Genomic DNA, 22,183 nt, shown 5'->3' with positions numbered 1-22,183 from the left:
CCCACCGAACCCTTTCGGTCATTTCCAAAAGTAGCACAGCGACCGTTAACATAACCCACCACTTTATTGATCAGCGTAACTCATGTGGGCGTTTCCCTTTGAAACAAAAAATGGAAAAGAACGCTGATGGCGTCGACCTTTAAAGAGCAGCAGACAGAAAAAGCTCTGCCGGACATATACTGTGTCTGTGAGGAGTAATTTATGAGGCCTGAAACTGAGCTGTGTGGAGCGGCAGACATGGCACGTCACAACTAGACGGTCCGAGTCAGACGAAGGTGTCTCACAATAAAAGACACAAGCATGCAGACAGGAAAATGTATGCACAGACAGAAATACACTCCAAAAAGTCTCCGTCGTCTACGGCTATTACGTACACTTAAACAATTCCCCGCCATAATCTGAAAAGTGTTGATCCACGCTCGGCGAGAAGCGGAACAATTAGAGCTCCTGCAAATCTCCAGACTCCTTTCGCTTCAGCCTCTATTCCTGTTGCCGAACATCGTGCTTCAGAGGGTGGAACACAGGCTTAGTGCATGATACATCTATAAATGTCCTCTGTCTCGACGGCTCACCTGGAGGCGTCGTTCAGGGATATAAAAGCAGCGCAAAGTGCAGCGAGGTGCACAGTTTGGGTTTAGCCACAAAATAGCTGAGCTAAAAAAAAAAGCTAAGAAGAAACGCCAGCTTTGTGAATATAGATATCTATCATGAGGCATGTAGGATATGAAATTGTGGTTTTACGTGACATTTCAACTCGGCACAGAGCCCACTTGTGCTCGCTGCTTCCAGATTACACCGAGTGGCTAAGCCTTTTGGACAAAGCCATTCATTTCATGGCCCTCGTCTCGTCTTTAAGGCCTCAGATCAATACTGCCTCAAATACAAATTAATTTTCTCCTTTCTCTCCTTGTTAGTTGGAAATGCTCTCAGTAATTGCTTGCTCCTCTTGACTGTTCATTCTTTGGACTGAAATCAGTTAATTTCTTTGCACATCACAGAGAATGCATTACCGGTGTCCCTCTAAATGTTGTAACGGCGGACGCTTTGTTGTGCTTTTTATTGGCGTGCACCTCTTTTAAAAGAGACCTCTGAGGAGGAGGACTCTCCCGGTATTGATCATTGCTGGTTTGTGTTCACAACGCATTAGCGGAGGGAAGGCATTTTCTTTAAATGTGTGCGAATTGTTTGGAACAATAAGCTAAAAAGATCAATATGGGGATAGATTTCGGCTAATCACTTCAACCAGGGCCCGAATTAAGAAACCTGCAGTGTTACAAACACTCCGCACAAGGTAAAGGAACGTGCAGACAAGTTGCTGAGGTCAATTATTTTCTGCTTTGATCACTTTGCTCAAACTCCCTTATTATAAAACCCCTAATCCTGCAGACACTCCAGCACCGCTCTAGGATGAGCATTACAGTCAAGGTTGAAGCCTTTGACAGAAAAGGACACGGACGCTCGTTGTGTTACACGAGTTCTACAACGAAGAGAAATACACTGGGTTTGGGTGTAACTTCACTCCGTGGTCGATGAATCTTAATGGGCACAATTAATTTCCTTTACGCCTCGAGTGCCCCTCAAGTTTCAGAGAAAGAGAGAGAGACATTATTTCAGCACCATTAGATTACCCTGCAGAATAGGTTGTTTAATTCAACGCCATATCATGGGCAGCAATAAATCCTAATAGCTTCACAGTAAAGAAGTTAAAGGTGTAGATGTGGAAAAAAAAACTAATAAACAAGAACCAATTATTTTCAAGTGCCATTCACACTGCTGCTGGACGTGGCATCTTGAGATGCCTCCTCTCTCCTTCTTGAGCTCGCAACATTTCAAAAATGTTCCCATAAAACACACTTAATGACACACAGTGACAAGTTCTGCAGCAGGCACGCACTTTTGATTGGATCCCAATAACGGAAAACCGCGGACGGACGCCGGTATTTAGAATAATGAGTGAAATCAACAACTGTGTTCTGTTGGGTTCCTTGATGATTAAACGCACTGGTCCCGATGCAAGCGGCAACGCTAAGCCTATGTGGCATTTATGTTTACCGAGGCATTACAGTAGCTGAGAGAACACATTAAACCCTTCATTGAAAATGCTCTGCGACGGCCACTTTCCTCCTCTCCGAGCCTCTTTCGAGACAAGGAGGGTAATTATGATAATTCAGTTGTTAATTACATTTACATACATCAGGACGGGAACAGTTGAGCAGGCAGTTTGCATGCGTGGAGAACTCATTAAAGTTTGGAGTATTTTTCACATGTCCTCCAACATACTCTTAATTGAGGCCCGGGTTGTTTGGCAGAACGGACGCACCCCCTCGGAGTGTCGAGTTATCATCCCGGTGGGATTCCAGGGAATGGCAGGAAAACAAACATACTTGTTGACAAGAGGTCAGAGTTCAGGAGCACACAGCCGCCATTGAGACATCAGCGCTACCCTCCACCCACCCTCTCCCTCTCCCTCCTCCTTCTCCTCCTCCTCCTCCTCCTCCCTGCATTCGGCAGCTCGGGTCAAGAATCAGATTTCCCCCAGGAAACCCCCTCCCGAATATCCAGAAGTTAAAAAATCATAACTTAATCCAGACCCGTGCTCGGGGGCAACCTGAGCTTCTAACGTAACGAGAAGTCGGGTCAAGATCCCGTAACCCTCCCCCAAACACACACACACACACACACACACACACACACACACACACACACACTTTACACACCCACACTTCACGCAGGAGACTCAACCCGGCTCTGTAAGGATAAGGTGACTGCAGACAGGTAATTAAGCCCATAATCATCTTAATGTAAAGGTCCCTGTCTGATGACACGTATGTCACCTCTCAGCACTTCACAGATTAATTTAAACGCTCGAACCCGCCTGACAGGATTCTTCACTGTAATTGATCTCTTTCCAGCTCCTCTGCTGCGCTGATTCACCATGTGGTACACAACTCACACACACTTCAGCCTGGTGCTTTGTAAAATATCATGCTACAATAGGATGGCTATTATCTCCTGATCTATTGTGGAAGAGAGAAAAAAGGTAGCCATGGCAACACAACTTGAAATCCCACGGTAAGGGGAAAGAGGATAACCTCTGTCTTGTGCACAATACTTCTAAAATGTATTCCCAGTATTATATATATATAGATAGATTAAATAATTTGATAGGGTCCTAGCTCCTGCTGGAGTAAGTGCCTCAGCTTGCCTCATGGTAATAAAGAAACGGGTTTCTGAGGGCTATCCCTCATTCCGAGGTGACTCTGTAATGTCAGTCTGCAAATGAGCACTTTCCCCAAGACTAACACAACCCACTTCTCTTCATCACACCTGAGTTGCATCCAAAATTAAAATAGGCAGCCATCTGTGACATGCCACGCTGCATACAAACAACAAAGCGCTCACACAAAGCGCAGAGAATTCAACCCCCCCAAAAAAAGACACGAGAGAGAGGTGCTCACCTTCAGCGGGATCCGGCGGCCCGAAGTCCAGGTCGTAGCGCAGGGTGTAAAAGTTATTCCACACGTACAGCTGGTTGTCTCTGGGGTTGTAATCCACAGCGGTGATGTACTGGTACTGGTTGGGGAAGAGGATGTCGGTGTACTCGCCCTGGCTCAGCTTGGTGTTGTATGTGTAATCAATCTGGCTCCGGCTGGCCTCGCTCTCGTTCTCCTCGTAGGTCGAGCGCACCACGTGGAGCACGCCGCACACCATGAAGGCGTTGGAGGCCGAGCGCTTGTCGTACGCCGTCTCCCACGTGGCCTCGAAGCGCAGCGTGTAGGGGTTGAGCTGGCTCACCACGATGCGCCCATTGTTCTGCTCCGTGGCGTAGATCACCCACAAGCCCCTCTCGTCCACCGCCAGGTCGATGTCGGTCTTGCCGCCCCAGCGGTACGGCGAGGTGTCGTGATAGTTGGCGTTGTTGACGATGGCCTCGCCGCTCTTGATGCGGGTGCGCAGGTCAAACTTGACGATGTTGCGGGTGCGCTCCTTGTTGAAGAAGATGGCACCGTCGTAGGCCACGAAGCCCGTCCCGTCCACGCGGTGCGGCAGTTTGTAGGTGGTCGTCTGGCGGCCGTTTTTGAAGTCCTCCAGAGAGGCGTACTCGATGAGGGTGTCGGTGCGGTACGGCGTCCAGGGCATGAAGAAGACTTTGTCCCCGGCCTGCAGAGGGTCTTTGCACCACGACCCCGCTTGCTGCTCGGCCTCGAACAGGAAGGTGGCGTCGCCTACACCCTTCAGAGTCCCGGGACAAATGAAAACTAGTGACAGAGAAGAGAGTGGAACAAAATACGGTAAGGCGACTTATTTCAAACAGACGGCACCACATTTGAAACGCATCAGTCTTGCTGCTGTTACAACTGAAGTGCGGGATAAAAGAGAACAGGGATTGGGAGGAATGTTTTTTAACTAATGATTTTCGTTCTAGTGCTAATGGATAGGGGAAAAAAGAAAATAAATGATGGTGCCGTTGAATGAGAACGGTGACGGTAACGTGAGCCCGCGTCTCAAGGGTCTGCCGCTACATCCTAACAGGGACCAAACAAAATAAAAACAAGAACAAAAAGGGAACACAATCCTGCAAATGAAAGACATGGAAAATGAGGAGTAGAGTTGCTTTCTTTTTTTTTTTAAACACCAGCCTGTCTCTGTCGTCAAATGCCACACGAACAGCTGTATACACGGACACACCGCACATGCATACTGACATGACTGAGGTCGTCAACCGAAATGAAAAGGGAACAGACTTCACATCTTGGGATAAGAGTGAACAACAGGTTGTTGATGGGGGTGGCGGCAGCAAAGCAGAGGTAAGATGAGAGTGGAGGTCGGGGCTTATGATCGGACAACAGCGGTAAAGGATTTTCACTACTTCTGGGGCAGAAGACAGGAGTAATCACTGATGGTTGAGAGAGGCCATGGCAAGGTTCCCATTTGGACGCTTTTGAATTAATTGGTTCGGGATAAAGGGACACAGTGAAATCTTGTTTTCCTTTTTTTTTTTGTCCGTGCCAATCTCACTCAGCCATCACTGCTATTTCACATCACGTGCTATGGGTGCAGCAGAAGTTGGGCCAAGCAAACTTAGACTACGCCAAATAAGACTAAATACACACACACACAACTACTCATTCTTCAAGGGTTCACACAGAGCGAGAGGCAAGAGTCCCTGGAACAAATCAACACCCAACAGTTGGTGTTTTCTTTCACATTGCGAGAGAGAAAAAACTACATTTGATGACCAAGGATGTCATTTGAAATTGTGTTTAGAAATTCACTTTGGACTCCATGGGTGCAAACAATCCTCCTTATGGGTTTAGCATTTGACAGGAGAGGCAATCAGGAAGGAGGATGGGGGGAGACGTGAAGGGGAGCTGGACTCAACACCACAGAACAAGGAGCCAGAGAGGGGGAGGGGAGAAGGGGCTGTGGGACCAGACCACTCATTTACCTTTTTGCTCCACTTCTATTTCAGGCATTGGAAAAGAAAGCAAAAAAAAAAGAGTGCAAGAGGGAGAGAAAGGTTATCGTGAGTCAACTACCAGGTACAAAGAGAAGAATTAGCTGGAGGATATGACCATGAGATGAACTGCAAGGCTGCTTTGGGAAGAAGAGTTAGAGGGCGGTGGAGGGAGAAAAGTATTTGTCAGTGCAACGTCTTCTCATCCTAGGATATGAAAACAGACAAGTTATGGCTGGAGACAAGCTATGTGCCAACGCTTTTCCAGCACATTAAACTTTTCATTCCTACCGTCTTTAACTGCCAACAAAAAAATGCATTGGCCGATGTAAAAGCAGAATAAATCCCTCTAAAAAAAAAGTGACTTCTATGTGGCAGGAGAAGGGGAAAATTAAAAAAAAAAAAAATCTCCTGGTCATATTTAGATGGATAGCATTCTTAGAGAAACATCACAGAAGTTATTTTTGGCATGTATTGACTGAGGGTGGAATCTGTTCAGCCTTTATAAACACAAATTCAAAACTCGACTCCAAGCTCTTTCGCCCGCACACGTAAAACATGACACGGCCCCTAATGTTACACACCAAACTCCTCAATGAGCCAAAGAGAGCAACAGCACATGACATGACTGATGAGCAGTCGGCCTAATATGGAGTTTCTTTAGTGGACTGTTGAAGCTGCTTAAATTCTGGGAGGAGAGAGGGGGGGCAGAGGGGGAGGGGGACAATATGTGAAAGATTAGAAGTTTAAAAAAATGAGAGCACAGAGGTTAGTTGGGGAAGGGGAGGGAGAGAGAGAACGGGACAGGAGGTGAAAGGGAGGTCTGTTTGAAAGAAGAGAAAAAGAGGGTGAATATTTCTGAAGATGTTTACAATTCATCAATTTAAATACTAAGTACTTTCACAGGCAGCGATGAAGCCTCGAGCTGCTCTTATAAACTACTCTGAAACACCCTTTTAAAAAGGTAGATTAACTCAAATCAGATACGATAGACCGAGGTTAGAATAAGGCCAGATTCAACCAACTCTGTGGCACATTTAATTAAATCATGTTCACTCCGAAACACTAAAGCGGATCCATGACCGACTGCGGGAATTTTGTTAAACTTTTTTCCCAGTTAGACATTTTTTTCTCTAGAAGTCTGTTTCCACAGGACATCAGTGAATGTAATTTGCTAATGTAAGACCTCTAATGGACCCATTTCTGTGTAATCTCTCCATTATTATCGCAGCAAGAGACATCAGATCTTTACACTGTTATTGAAGCCATTTCAAGTGTCAGTTCACTCAGTTTTCTCAGTTTTCTTAGTTTTCTCAGTTTCCCCTACTGGTATCCAGTCATGCAGATAGATTTGGTTGTATTTTGCCAGGGTTTGGAAATATTTTCCATCACCATCCACAAAGCAGGTGAATGGAATCTTGTTTGTGTTGCTCACAGCAACAAAGGAACTATTTTGTTTTTATTTTAAGTAGAAAGGTGTTCCAATCAAAAGTTTTCTGTGTATTATCCAGAGCAACAGGAACACTGTTTGTGGGGAAAATATTTTGCTTTTGAAATTTTCTTAACGCCATGTTTCATTGTTGTGAGCGCAGCCAGCTACAAACCACAGAGTCCATTTAGTTGAGTTACACTGCAGCATAAATGTAACGTGAACAAAGATGGAGTTCAACAACATTGCATTTAATCCAAATCCAGTGTTCTCGATCCTTTTAAATCTCTTTTCAAATTTAATAAGGTTTAGTTTTCATAATTTTTATGTATCACTAGAACTAATTACATTTCTATCTGTATTCACTTGCACTAAAACACAGTTTTCATGTTCACAACCTGGAGCTTATTTTTCCAGAGCTACTTGCTCTTAACACTTGAGACGGGGCTTAAAATATTGATATGATATGTAAAGAAGTTGGTTTTGTTGCACTACAAACACAAAAGGTGATGATTCTTCTCCCTCACAAACATTCTTTGGCTGAGTTCAGACACTGGCTTGCAGCAAGCATATTAACCAGACAACAACCAGCAGTTTCATTGAAGCCATTACAGAATTAACATTCATTTACATAAATAACAATACGGTCCAATGAGGGGGTCTTTAGCCTTTGAGCCTGACAAATCTGGGTATTTTGCCAACCGGGAACCAGATCCAAAAAGGAAGCAAGCTATCTTAACCCAACCCTGAAGACGGATATTAAAAAAAAAAGCACAAATCAAGCCCAAACTATCTGCATGGCTGGATTCCACTGGAGGTAAATGAGAAAATACAAATTCATTTGAAAACGTATTTGTAATTTTGGTGAACTGACGTCAGTTTAAATTATCATGATCAAAGCTAGTCCTCCAGTTGAAGTATCATCTGTAAAGCAAACAGCACATCTAGTCTACAGACACTTTAAAAAAAAAGCACACAATAAAGTTCAGTGTGAGATTTGGATGGCGATACTTACTATAGGGAACACACTCATACTGGACCTCTAAGTACTTGTAGGTGCCAGGGCATGGATCAGGAAAGACATCAGAGCCAGTGACAACCACACACTGCGTACGGTTGTTGCACCTAGAAAAAACAAAGATTGACCAGAGATTTCATCATGACTACCCACACACAGCAAGAGCACTCTGCAAAGACACATTTAAATAACAGAGAGCAAGAGGGGGGGGGGGGGAGTTCATTGTTACGGCCACAAAAGAATTGAAGAAAATCCAGGCCAGGACTGTCACATATGCATTCTAGCTTACACCTTGGCAAACAGAGAGAGGAATGAAGGCATTAAGGAAGTGGAAATGAATGTAAATGAACATGTGATGATGAATAAGAGAGCGAGAGAGCAGCTCTAAAGGCATGTTAGGAATTTGCAATGGCATTTCCTTTAACAGCGTCTTCATACCGCTATTGAAAGGGGAAGACATTCATTAAAACACACAGGACAGGTGGCGATGACATGCGAGTGGACTGGAATGGTTGCTCCTCTGCATGTATGTAACATACAAGACGCAGACGTCTTTTTTCTTTTAAAGAGAGGTTATTTGCCCTCGAGAATGAAATAATGGAGAATGGTGCATTGAAAGGCTGATGAGTGGATTGCAAAGATAGTGTGTTTGTGCGTGTGTTTGCAGATGTTTCTGGGTGCTGAAGAAGTTCAAGTTATAGAGGGAGAAGGGGCAGCAGAGGATGGAGTTTGTGTAAATACTGTATAGAGTGAAATTGGCTCCACTTCAATCAAGTTCTTTTGAGGCCGAGGGATTGAGAATAACGTCAGCAGTAACAGATGCAAACAAGAAGAAACTGGCACCAAAATAGACATTCAACAATTTGCACGCCTGAGATTAATATTTCAGAGGGTCAGTAGCAGTCATGCAAGTCGGACGTACATTTCAACACTGGACATGACTTTCAAAGAATCATCAGTAATTCAAGAGGCTTTCTGTCGCTGTAAAATGGGATTGTGCAGCAACAACAACAACCACACAAACAACCGCGCAAAGCCCCGACTCTGCACTTTTAACGACAAAATAAATGTACATTAACCAGACAGAGACCTTGCTTTTCAAGTTGCACCCCCAAAATCCTGCATTTTGATAACAAAAAACCTTCCCTTGAAGCTAATGTATTATTAAATATTATATATATGAATAAAAAGGCGCAAAGTCCATTATGAAGTTAACAAATAGCATCAGCTCAAACATCACCGACTACGGTGCCAGCTGCACTTAGGATATTCAGTTTTCTGGCTTCACTGCAGTGAGAGCTGCTGAGAGGGAGAAGGGTCACCGCATCAAAACGTGAAGCGACTGACGTCGGATGAGAGCAACAGAGTCACTTCAAATACATCCGGAGATAATCGATTTAATTCTTGGGTTTATAAGTCTGACTGACACTCGCTCCGAAGGGTAGAAACTATTTTCAAGTGCTGTACTATTTGTAGTTTATTCAAGATTCAACATACAACAGATAGTATTAGCTCATTTAACATAATGCATTCGTATGTATTATTGTAATTAAATTAACATATAATGATATTTACTCCACACCCATTGGCTACAATATTACCTTGCTGCTTACATGCATTATTATTATATTATTGATGCATCAATAACATGATGAATATAATAATATATAATAATATAGACCTTGAAAGGAGCCATTCTGCACGAAAGCTTATTTGATTCTTCAGTACTTTTAATGTAGTACTTTTTTTCGGTTATTTTTTTGCGACAAACTGTGTACAAGACACAAATTATCACCTTTTAAGTCGATATCGCAAATGTGTTTGGAATAATGACCTTTTCTAAAAAATACACTGCATTAATAACCTTAATTTGGAGTCCAATTTCTGGCCTTCTGATCTCTTTTTCGCTCGATTTTAGTTTCCACCAACTCCTGGGGAAAAGCTACACTTTGTCCGACGTTGCTGTTGCTGAGCACCGTCAGTCAGTCTAACAGATCCTTTTCTCTGAAACACCTGCTTTGATTGAGTCCAATGAGAGCGGCGAGACTGAAGCAAAACATCAAAGTCGCGAGCCGGAAAAACCTAAACAATAAGCTGAAAGGTCACCGATGCTAATTTCCTTCACATAGTGAGAATTCAACTCCGGTATCTATTGTACTGCAATTTTGTAGATGCTTTGGAGCAAAGGGAGGCGTTGTTGCTTAGCATTTAGACACGCTTCCCCTGTTTTAAACTGCTGCTGAAATTGCTGCACGTAATCTGTATTGCACTGAGTACAGTGTCGTGGTGGCAAAGTGTTTGCTTTCTATCTAAGAGCTGCACCTCTGACCAGAGGAAACATTTATTCTGTTGTGGGAGGCTACAGAAATGAGAAAAGGCAAGTCAGCGAAACAGCTTTCTTTAGATTATCCTCTGGCATTTGAATAGTTGTTGAACCTACTACACTAGCGGGAACCAGAGAGGTGGCCGGAACAAGGTCGGCAGAGCGAGAGAGAGGTCGGACGCATCCTCCATCAACAGCACATCTCTGAAGGAACCATCACCCGAATATTAAACAGCAGCAGAGACTTCCTTTGTACATTTTTCATCCAGCCCACCCGATAAAACGCATCGACGTGGATGTTGAAAATCAAGCCTGTCGATTCCCATCGAGCTGCTTTTGTTCAGAAAAAAACTAGTCGCTGAGCGCTACGCTTTGTCGCAATTTCCAAAACTGCCACTCTGTTCAGCAGACGTCCTGCTGTTCCCATCACCTCAGTCTGGTTTAACGTGTTTGTTTATCTAGTCTGCGGCGCTATTGCCTTTTGTTAATCCTCCCCGACGTCGGCAGAGAATTGTTGAATTCGTGTTGTGTCGTTTAAACATCCCCCTGGTTCTGGTTTGCTCGGCAACTGAAAGAGGGCTGATTGAGGTCTCCCGAAGCTTTGCGACTGCTTCATCATCTCTGGTTATCGCATCGACCTTAATTACGGTCAGGAGCCCGTTTTCTCTGATCTGAATCATTAGAATAATTCTGGCTACGGGCGTTGTGGTGCAGAGTCTTCTCAAAAGCTTTTTCGCTCGCACACCGCCTCCAGGGAGTCTTCCGCGGAGATAAGTTTGAAGTTCGACTGCAGCAAGTCGAACGTCTCAAACAAATGGGGTGCAAACCAAAAGGGGCGAGGCCACTGTTACTGTATGAGAGCGCTGGGACTCGGCTGTAAATATATGAAGACAGAGCGAGACAGCAGGACTTGGTCTATTCCCGAGCTATGCTGTAGTTCATCATTATGAGGGTAAACACAGGAGTGATCCAGGGAAGAAACCCCAGAGGAGTGAGATGGTGGGCGATGAAGCTCAGAAGTTCGCCTAAGGGGGGGAGCAGGTTAGGGCAGAGCATCAGAAGACGAACTGCGCTGGTTACTATCTATGCATAGTTCATCCAGTGCCCTTTAAAAACACACACACACCTCTAGGGGTAAAGCAGCAGTCGAGCTGAAGTGTTGCTGTGCTGTCGTTTTGACAGCGAAGCAGCATCCTGTGAGAGGGGAGCCGGGATAAAAGGCACGATGACGGGCACTGCTCACTACCTGAGGCACAGCCACTTCAATGCGGTACAAGTGTTTGAACAAAGCAAGCCCAATGTTCCAGATAGGGATTTAAGAGGGTGTTCATGTGCCTCTCAGTCTTACCGAGCTACACTGATTATGACTCAAACAGCACCAGCAACGCGCAGCTGGTGTGAAGAGCTCTGCCGCACCGCGCGGATGTCAATTCCTGCCTGTCCAGAATTAATCTGCACCCCAGTTTTTTACTGATTTTCAAAAATGCCACCTACATACATCTTGTTGAATGAGGGAATAAAGACACAATTGAAAAAAAAAGGTGTGGGATGTTGATTAATTGCCCTGTACGAGAGCAGGGTGATAATTTAAACGTTTTCTTTTGTGTGAAATGTGAGGCGCAGAAGGAGAGAGAGAGAGAGAGAGAGAGAGAGAGAGAGAGAAAAAAAGAGGTCTGTACTTTGCCAGCTTTTGGTTGTGTTTGTGAAATAAGATCCCTCGTCTCCCCAGCGTTTTACCTTTGTGATATGATCTTGTAGGCGTCGGGGAGATAGCAGTTGACGTTCTCCATCTGGAACGGGTCAGCGTCACAGATCTTGTCGTCGGTTCGGCCGTAGTTGGCCGTCTCGATCATAATGACATCACTCCCCGGGCAGCGGAGATCAATAGCGTATCCTTCACACGAGAGCTCCCTCCTGACCAGCCCGAAAGGCAAGGCCGCACGGCTGAACCCTGAAGGGGAAACAAAGACAACGGGACCAAACTTTAGACAAATAATAAAACTAATGAGGAAGAGGATCCCGGGCTTCAGTCGAGACCACACATCGTGCGGTGAAAATCCACTGGCACAAAAATAAATAGGCAACAGCAGTCCAATGTTTACCGCGGGTTTTAAACAGTTGGGCCATTACACGCGATACAGGAATGGAGAAAGACAAAACAATTCATCTCCCCATCTCTCTGTGGTCTTGGCTGTTGGCTAAGACATCACATTTAAGTTATTGGAGACCAATGGTAACCTCATAAATTCCTGAGCAAACAAAGGCTGCAGAGCATCAGCAGGGCCTCCACCTAGAGAACATCCACTAGAGCCAATCCTATCTGGACCGAGAATAGTTTGCTTTACAGCATGCAAGCAACCCCCCCCCCCCCCCCCCTCATTTGTTTCTTTTGCTTTACTTGCTCTGCAAAGACAGATAGAGGAAAAAGGCAGAATCCCGGCAGAACGGAGCGTAATATAATCTATTTTACCGTGTCGGGGATCGAAGAGTCTGGAGTCCACACAGGAGGAAAAATCTATACATGGAACACAGCAGATGGAAGAGCAGCCAAATAGCTCTACTTTCGGGAAAATGTAACAGTTTCACTCAAATCTGACCCCCCCTCCCACTACTTTCAGCACGTTACAATGGAATAGGTTATTCCTCTTTATTTCCAAGTAATAAAATGTCATGTCACAAATAGGGTTAAACTAAAAGATATGGAGATTTGCAAAGAGGGAGAGAGAAAAGCAAGGGGTGGAAAAACAAAGAAAGAAATAAATCCATTATCTGAAGTTAAAATGATCCAAAGAAAAAAATCTAAAGTGTGCAATTGTGAGAAAACAATTAGGTAAAATCTAAGTAGAACATGCAAATGTGTTCCATTAAAGAAGTACATTTAAGAAGCGGAGCACTGCGTGAACTGTCAATAATCACCGTTGTTTGCAGAACTAGCAGGTCCCAGAGGGGGCAGCTACCATTTGTATTATCTGCACTGCTCTCTCTTGATTAGCCCTCCTTTCAGCCTGTTGCCTTTGCCATGCTCCCATTGGCTCCCGAGCATTGTCATGTACTAACACTTACCACCTCGGGTTCACTTTGCCCCCCCTCGCTATAATTATCCTCACACTTCTGACAGTCGGGGCCTGACGCAATTAGCATTGTTTGAACTGCTCAAAGTTGAAATGGTTCCGGCTTGAAATTCCTACCCTGAAACCCCCCGACCCACATTTCTGCTAGTCCTTCCTTCCAGCCAGCAGTTCCTGGCTCACTTATAATGATATCCTGCGTCAGTCTGCACATGTCACACTCGCAAACACACATCTGTGAAACATTGTTGAGAATATAATGTTGGAGTCGTCCCATATTAGGAGAGACTTCTGCCTGCACTAGTAGTGGTCGTAGTATAACAAAATATGAAACTAATGGTATGAATTCTCTGGCTTTCGGCCACTAGACATTTCATTATAGCGCCATGATCTGTCTAATGGCCAGTAGATTCTGCTTAGCTGGACTGTTTATCACCTCATTAGGAGACGTCAGTGTAGCCCAACCATAAGTGAAGGACTGTGGGGTCACTCGATCTATTCCAATAACCACTACAATTACCCAAACCTTTCAGAAAACCTGTCCAGGATGGTGGATGATAAAACACGAGAGTGAAGTCACCGGCTTTACTGGTGAAGACTAATGATCGCCCCCGCCTGCCATTCCTCATGGAAGGAGTGACGGGTTTATCGCGGCAGCTACAGACGGCGGGACAGAAAGAATGCATTTCATGGGGTTTTAAAATTCTGTAGCGGAGGGAGCGTCGTTCGGCCAAAACACCCTCGCGGACGCACGCGTGCACACGCCATCTGCCTGCGTAACTTCCTTTTCTCTGGCCGTCCGCTGACTCTGCCCATCGATCAGGCCGCGATGGCATAATGGCAGACTGCTGTCAACGGAGGCCGAGCGATTGATTGGGCTTGTGCCCTGCAGGCCTCCTCCTCCTCTTCCTCCTCCTCCTCCTCCTCCTCCTCCGTCGCCCGTACAGATCTCTGTGCTCATAGGCTAGCACTGCATCAAATTGGAGGAGTATCTGGACCAAACTGGCAAGCTGAAGAACAAATTGCCTCTTCTTCCAAACTGCGAATAGTCTCGGCCTCATTAATGACTGTCTGTGCGACTTGTAATTGAGCAAGTGATGACAAATCTGTGTAAAAAGTTAAAATGTATATAAAGAAGATTGCAGAACGAGAGCTGAATTCAAGCGAATATATATTTTTTGGTCGACTTTGCTGAATGTTGCTTAAGATCTTAGCATTGAAGCAGAGCTAAGAAAGAAAAAAAAACTGAGACAACAAAGGTTTCTGGATGAAGGTATTCTGTGTTGATTTTCTCGGCTTAAACAAGTTTTGTGAGATTTTTTTGGGAAAGAGAGGCGGATTTGTTTGTGTGCACAAATGTCAATGTCTTTGGGAGGTATGAAAAGCTTTTCATCTCTCATTCTCTGCTTTGTTTGACTGCTCAACTTTGCAGCAGTTGAAGACTGCGACAGAAGGGCACCAGCTGCAGGGAAAACGGTGTCAAGAAAACTGCAGGAAGAAATCCATAACACGATCCCCGCTTGTGTGTAAAAAAAGAAGAAGAAGAAGAAGGAGATAGGCCTGCTCTCTCCGTGTCTGTACCTTAGATCAACGTTGAGTTGCACAATCAGCGATGGAATTGAATAATGCTTTTATATGACCACTTAGTCAAATTGCCACAGTGGCCCCTTTGACTTCGCCATAATTGGCTGTGATCCCTATTCCTGGCCTTGTTGACACGAAGCCTTATCGAGCATTCTGGTCAGTGAGTGACTGTGAGGAAAGTAGCTTTTCAGATTCCTCCCCCTGACCTGCCTGCTAAGCCGTCTATTGAGCTCAGGAGAGCAAAGCAAGGGCCAAGGGCTGCTTCACAATATGTTGCATTCTAGGAGTTTCTCTTCTTCTCCAGTTGACAGCCGATAATTCCCTGGCGACAATCCCACCCCTCCTCCTCCTCCCCTCATAATACATATTTTGTTTTCTATCAACACCCTTGAAATTGGAAGTGGTACTGTGGCTCAGATGGGTGCATCTGAAACCATCCACAGAGTTACACTCGGTGGCTTTTAAAACCCTGGAGATGAAGCGGAAAGATAATAGCGGTTTTTGGTGTTGAGATATTGCCATTTGGTGACTGCAAGCACCGGACCGTAACACATGTTGAGGTTCATCTTTGCTGCTCTGTGTGTTAGCAGCCCCGACTAACCTTTAACCCCTCAAAGTCCACCGCCTCAGGACTTCAGACGGTTGGAGAGAGAGAAAGAGAGCTGGAGGAATGTTTGATCAGTTTAAAAGAAGAAGAAAAAAATGCGGGCCATTTTTTTGGAGGGTAGACTGAGTGGTGAGGGCTGGCACAGACAGAGAGCAAAGGCGTTGTAGGACGCTTGTCATCCTCCATTAAGGTTCCTTTGATTGGCCTTTGTGGTCCTGGAAACGGCAAACAGCTGCATGCAAATGGCCCTGTTTCCCCATGGCTGGGCCCCATTGTTCTGGGCTTGGGTTTTGACAGGGACGCTTTCTCTGCAGCATAAAGGAGGGTGTAGCCTTTAGTCAAATAAGAGTGCCCCCACCGTGGTCACAGCAGGAGTACTTCAAGATTGTTTGTCTTTTTATGTTGTTTTATACCCCATATTACTGGTAGCCAACATCTTTGGAAGAAAGCGCAGATCCTGGAGTCAAGCTTTTCCTCCAACAGCGGGGGATGCCTTGGTAATCCAATATCCGGAGTGACAGAGTGGTTTTACAGCATGTTTTGCTCTGGTGAAGATTTTCAATGGTAATTCATAAAGTAGAATAATACAAAAATACAAAATTGAATTCTTAATATTAGGGAACAAAGCATCATCACTGTTTTGCCTGTTCTTTCCAGCTCATTTGTTCTTTGCTGCAGTATTTCTAACCTGTTCAGTGGAACTTTTTGATTGCTGGCCAAGGAATAAAATTATCTTTAAAACAATTTATATATATATATATTCCAAGAGGCCATTGCGGTGAACCTTTTATGTATTAAATAAAAAGTAAGTGCACTTCACTGTCCATGCACATGCCTCTGAACTGACAAACTAAATACTGGGATTAATTCAGCTTGCACAATACAAAGACAACTCTCAACATTTTCCATTCCCACATCCCTTAACTTTGTCTGGCCTCCAGTGTTGCGGCGCGAAATGTGACACACGTTCACAGATGCAGTACATGGCCGCCCATCAGAAGTGAGAGGCTCACAGGGCCGAGGTGGGAGATGAGAAGGGAGTTTTGGGATTCACAAAATAACACCTGCCTTTCAAATACAGACAACAACCCGAGAACTCGGCTCGCATTTAATTTCAACTGTTGAAATGCGGTGAAACACTGACAATCTAGTTGGACATATGGCACCATTTCCCATGACACTTAAGTCCCCGCTCTAGTCCACCTTTCTGGGAATTGTCTCTAAAGACAGTGTCAGACAAGACCACAAACCCCGGGGCTACTCCCGTCTTTCCCAGACAACTGCTATCAGACACTCTGGATTCCGATATAAGTATTCTAAAATAGAAACTGGCAATACAGGAGTCCATTTGTGGTGAGATGAAGCACTCTGAGTCGTATCTCTTCCCTCTTTCTCGTGATAGCCTCCATGAATCCAGTGAAGCCATTTCCCATTCCAAAGCCGCCATTTCTATTCATCGCCATGGCCTTTTTTCTCTCTTCCTAATTCATCTCCTGAATGTTTCTCAATTTACGAGAAAAAAAAGAAGAAGCAAAAAAACAGCAGGTGGGGGGAGAGAATCACAAGCTCCATGTTGACACATGTCTCGTTGAAGGGATCTGAGTGTTTTTCATATTGCCGAGGCTGAGTGTGACAGACCCTGCTGCTTCCTCTTAACTCCTCAGGTGGGACATATTTAGAGGAAGCTTGATCACAAGAAAGCATTTAGAGGTAAAATCCAGTATTTTCAGCCTGGGTCTAATTGTCATAATTGTGGCTATTTTGCATGACTGGGTCATGCAAACTGTCAAATATTGTAGAAGCTGCATGAGCCTCCAAAGCTTTCCAAGTAAATGTACATTTTATGTAAATCAAATGAAATGAATAGATACAACATTTTATATGCATATTCACTTTCTTGCTGAGAGTTAGACAAGAAGAAGATTGATACAATTCTCAAGTCTGTATGCTAAAGCCAGCAGGTAGTGAGCTAGTTAGCGCACCAGAGACTGAACACTTAGTCTGTCCAGAGGGAACAAAATCTGCTTAGCTGCACTTTAAAGTTGACCAACTAAAACAGTATATCTTGTTTGTTTAATACGCACAAAAAAAGTTTTTCAAGCACACAACCCCCCTTTAAACCACAACATGTCATTTAACATCTTTACGCTAAGTTAAGCTCAGCAGCTGCTGGCTCCAGTTCTATTAAACTTCAAACTCTCCGCACAAACGCGAACCGGCATGTTTTCTAAAATATTAAATTATTCTTTTGTCTCTTTCTGAAAGTAAACAAAGTGCGTAACCTCCTGGATTAGCTTTGGTAGGTAACATATCGGATCAACAGCTGCTGATCTATCACCACATGCTGTGGTGAGCTGCTGGAGACTGTTACGCCGCCCCAAAATCAACTAGAAGAAGAGCCAGATGCTGAAGGAACCGACATCTGTTTTCCTCTGTTCAGGTAGAATCGAGATATACAAGGTACAAGAAGTAATAAATGCAGACAAAAGGGCAAGTTGCCACTAGGGCTGGGCGGTATGGCCAAAAATTCCTATCACGATATTTTGTAAGATTCTGGCGGTTTCACGGTATATCACTGTATTTTTTTCCGAATAAACATATTAATTTATTGACGCTAAAAAGGACCGCCGACGTCGTTATTCACCACTGCTCGCAACTGGCCAGCAGCTGTTTGTACGTTGGTACATAGGTTGTGTTAGGAAGCTAAGAAGTTGACTCATGGTTTTAAAGAAATTACATCGCCAAACTGCATGCTGGGTAGAGCCCGCCCACTCAGCCGCACAGGAAGAGACTTCTTCCTGCACAAGAAGAGTCTTCCTGTGTGGGCGGTATACCGCACAGCTCTAGTTGCCACTTGGCTAACCAAACAGTTAGCGGGCACTAGCTTAGCTAATCCAAAAGGCTACAGTCTGTGTTTTAGCTGGACTGAAAGATAAGCGTCTAAAATGATTCATGTGGTAACTATTATATTTCAGGAGGCCCGTGCTGCTTGTTCCCCAGCATACATTGTTTTGCCGGACTCACATTTCCTGAATTCCGACAGCGGCGGTGGGGAGTGTAAAGTTACGCACAACCCGTTCGTCAAAATAGCCACAATCATAAGAATAAGGCCTAGGTTGATACCAGAACTCCCCTTTAAACATGCAGACCCCTTGATGAAGCGTCTAACAACCTCACAGTGTACACAGAATATTTAAAATGCACACACTGTTCTATTTTGATGTCTGGAATTAGACAACTCGCGGAAAAAGTTGAAGTTTTGCCACAACTGATGCACAGTCGACACGGTGGATTACTTTGGTTCAGCCGGCTGAGCTGCAGAGAAGGCTACAGATGAAGAAATCCTCCCAAGGGAGTGGGAACTAAAGAACATTAAAAAAGCCCGGCTATAATGACTGTCTTAATTTGGTTGCAAGAATCAAGATTTTCTCCTCTGTCGATTGGTTACATGATCCCTGACCCTGTGGGCGCACATACAAAAAAAACAGAGGAGGAAGCCGGGCAGCCTCAATACATGACCAATACAAACTGTATAATCCTCTAAATGTAAAGAGGGTCAGTGCTCGATATAAGTCAGAATGACAAGAATTATTTGGAGACATTACCGGATAAATAGGTAAAGTCTCGGATTAAAGCAAAGTATAATTCAACACCTTGTATAGTCTACTGAGAAAACAATCCTGTCATAAATAACCGTCACAGAGGCTAAACACTTGAGAGAAAAAGAAATGGTTCGACTTGGAAGATGAAAACATCTATATGCTCCTGGGGGAGATCCACTTTGACAGAATTAGTCCATTGCTTGTTCAATATCTAACATATTGTTGCATCCCCTTTTGGCAAGGAAGTTGATGAAACACGCCGAAAGAGGTGAGTTAAAGAAACCCTCCGAAGTGCGGCAGGGGTGTAGCTTCACAGGTTTGATCCGCCCTGAGTGATGCTTAACTCCCCTTAAAGCCCACATTTTACCCCTGCACTTGAACGGCCCCCACTGGATTTTCCGCTCAAGAAATTGTCTCAGAATAAATCAGGTGCTTCCATCAGGGTGCGGATGGAGTGGGGAAAGAGGAGGAGGAGGATGTGGGTTTGTCTCCATCACATGCTTTGCGTCTCTGTTCTTGTTTGCTGGGGCAGAGTCCCCCCATTTCCACCTCCTAATCAACCCTCCTCCACACAGCCCTGTGCGAACAGAGCCGAGCCCAGGAGGCTTTACTCGGTACGTCACACAGACAGAGTGTCAGGAGAAGCTGCAGCTGGAACAGGGATTACATGAATAATGAACCACAGACTACAAGGATGACTAGAAACGGAGATGAAGGACTCGAACGAGACAGTTCTGATGAGGGACACGGTCTCTATCTTCACGCAGAGAGGAAGTAGCCTTTAACGCAGCGATGCTATCACTTCCACGGGGCAGGAGTCCATTTTGGTGCTTTCGCCACTTGCACCAAAGTGGATGGAGTGGCGTCGTTGAGGTTGTGTTTATGCAGAGCGAGTGGGGCAGTGCAATTCGGGTATTCACCTTGGAACAAAATGGTGTTTGCGTTTCATCCCGACACAAGAGGTGTTGGTGGCTTTAGCCGCTGCACACACAAAGTTAAATAGAATGTCTTTTTATCTTTTATCTCAAATTAAACTTTTGAATGAAATGAGGGCAGCGTCTGTGCTGGCTGAAATAAATGGACGCTTCTTATCAGGAATGTCTACAGGACACATCCTGAGCACCTGCTAACAACGTTTATCTTGACTTGGAAACTTTTTCAGATTGCATACGCTGCACCAGGACCTGGAATACTTGGCAAACAAAATGTGAAAAATGTGCAGGTCAAACCACTTGCGCTTGCTCTCCAGTTTCAGGAAAATGAAGTAAATATGTATCGGAGAGACCCACAGAATCGGACAGATCCAACCTGCAAAGTGAGGGTCACGCGAGAATGCTAGCCGAGCTAGCATCACCGCTAGCAGGATGTGTGGATTTAGATTTATGAGTTTTATTATATAGAAATTGAAGTAAAAATTAAATAAATTAAAAATCATGTAAAATCTCATTTGAAGCTAAGATGTAAGGTCATATGTTTTTATGATTGATTTTGGAAGGTTAAAAAAAACTATTTCTATACTGCAATCATCATACATTTGAATGCATCATCACAATTTGTCAAAATTAAACGGAGGTGAAAGAATCAAGACATTTTTCAAGCATGCTTAGAATGCACTTCACTGTTTCTCTTCTTATACAGAGAAAGAGGAGAAACAGCGACGTAGTAGCTAGCATTACATATTTTCCTAAATATTTGCCTATGTTTTGGCTGTCTCCAGCGAGCATGTGACTCTTGCTTTGCCGGATGCAGCGGCCCTTCGAGAGTCTCCCATGCATACAAAGACGTTGCTAGCACACTGTGTATGCATAGACACATTGCCCATGTGACTGTACATACGGTGCAACAGAGAACATCTTTGTGGGCTTTTACACCGCTCTGTTTGGAGTATCTCGCAGATTTACCAGGAGAAGAAAGAAAAAACATCCAGGCACATTCCTTGGCAATAACCCGCTGCTATCTCTGGAACACTGACCACTTTGATTGGTTTGAGCGTGATGACCTTGCCCCATTCCCTTTCCACCAGCATTCCGGTCAATGCGAGCAGAAAACGGGGGCGCTGATAAGAGATGCACAGATGGGGAGATCTTGATGACAGACAGCTTCCTGCCCCTCATTTTCTGCGAGGGCCACTGTGCCTCACGCACTCAATGGGGCTCTGCGCTACAAGAGGGGGTCAATACCGATAGCGCAAGGCAAACAAAAACGCTCTTTGTGCTGTGCCGTTTCTCCGACTTTTTTTCCCTTGCTCCGTACTTATTCAATTTCCTGCACGGCAGGAGAGGGCTTCCTTATCTTTGACTGTTTATACCTGCAAATCGGCTAGGTGGCCTTTTGTTTGCGGGTGACCCACCCTTAGGTGACATTTAATTCCTGGACAAAAACGGTGCGGTCATGCTCTATGGCACAGCCTCTCAGCCTGACGAGATTACTAATACAGCGAAGGCAACAGAGGTGCATTCATGGCCTGTAGTGAGATCTAGCCGGCAGACACACAGAGAGAGAGAGAGAGAGAGAGAGAGAGAGAGAGAGAGAGAGAGAACCAACATTATTACACCGGTTTCAGTCATACACGACCATAAGCCACTGAAAAGTGATCATCTTATCTTGTTTTAAGAACGCACACGGGAAAAGATCTTTGCTAAAACACACACCTGCGACACAGAAAGCACACTGAATCAAATCATAATTTCTTTGATTGATTGCCATCCTTTCCCCTGTGTCGACCGTAGTTCTACCACAGGCCGTTAAGATGTGAATCATCAGCAAAAAAAACAAAAAAGCGGCACCTGAGCTGCTGTGACATTTCTGATATGCAACAAGAAGGCATGGTAGAGACAAATGCATCTTTTTTTAAATTTTTTTTACGATTTTCACAGCGAGTAAAGATAATTGAGGTCCCCACTCTCTTTTCCCTTTTTGTAACAGCGAGGGGCTTTTTGTTCAAATTGCCTTCATGTTCTTTTGCACACAATCTGTCTCTAAAATCAAGCTCTCTTTAACAAATTAATGCTTAAAATGTATGTCACGATTAGGGGGGAAAAAACAGCTGGAGTGCTGTGCTGAAAAAGAGAATTAGCTGCCGCAGGTATTTAGC

The 22,183-nt window shown here is 44.5% G+C and overlaps 1 protein-coding gene across 1 annotated transcript in view; it reads right to left on the bottom strand.

Moving 5' to 3' along the window:
* adgrl2b.1 (adhesion G protein-coupled receptor L2b, tandem duplicate 1) overlaps window positions 1-22,183 on the bottom strand; it is an 82,075-nt gene that overhangs the window by 34,650 nt on the left and 25,242 nt on the right. Inside the window, exons 3-5 of the mRNA XM_079220064.1 lie at window positions 11,966-12,179; window positions 7,903-8,012; window positions 3,459-4,259 (exon numbers count right to left, since the gene is read on the bottom strand). Coding sequence (XP_079076190.1) covers window positions 3,459-4,259; window positions 7,903-8,012; window positions 11,966-12,179 — 1,125 coding nt within the window. The remainder of the gene's footprint in view (window positions 1-3,458; window positions 4,260-7,902; window positions 8,013-11,965; window positions 12,180-22,183) is intronic.

This window comes from Taurulus bubalis (genome assembly GCF_910589615.1).
Source record: "Taurulus bubalis genome assembly, chromosome: 1".
NCBI classification, from domain to species: Eukaryota; Metazoa; Chordata; class Actinopteri; order Perciformes; family Cottidae; genus Taurulus; species Taurulus bubalis.
Note: the sequence above shows the minus strand (reverse complement) of the source record. Positions and strands in the feature narration are given on the sequence as shown.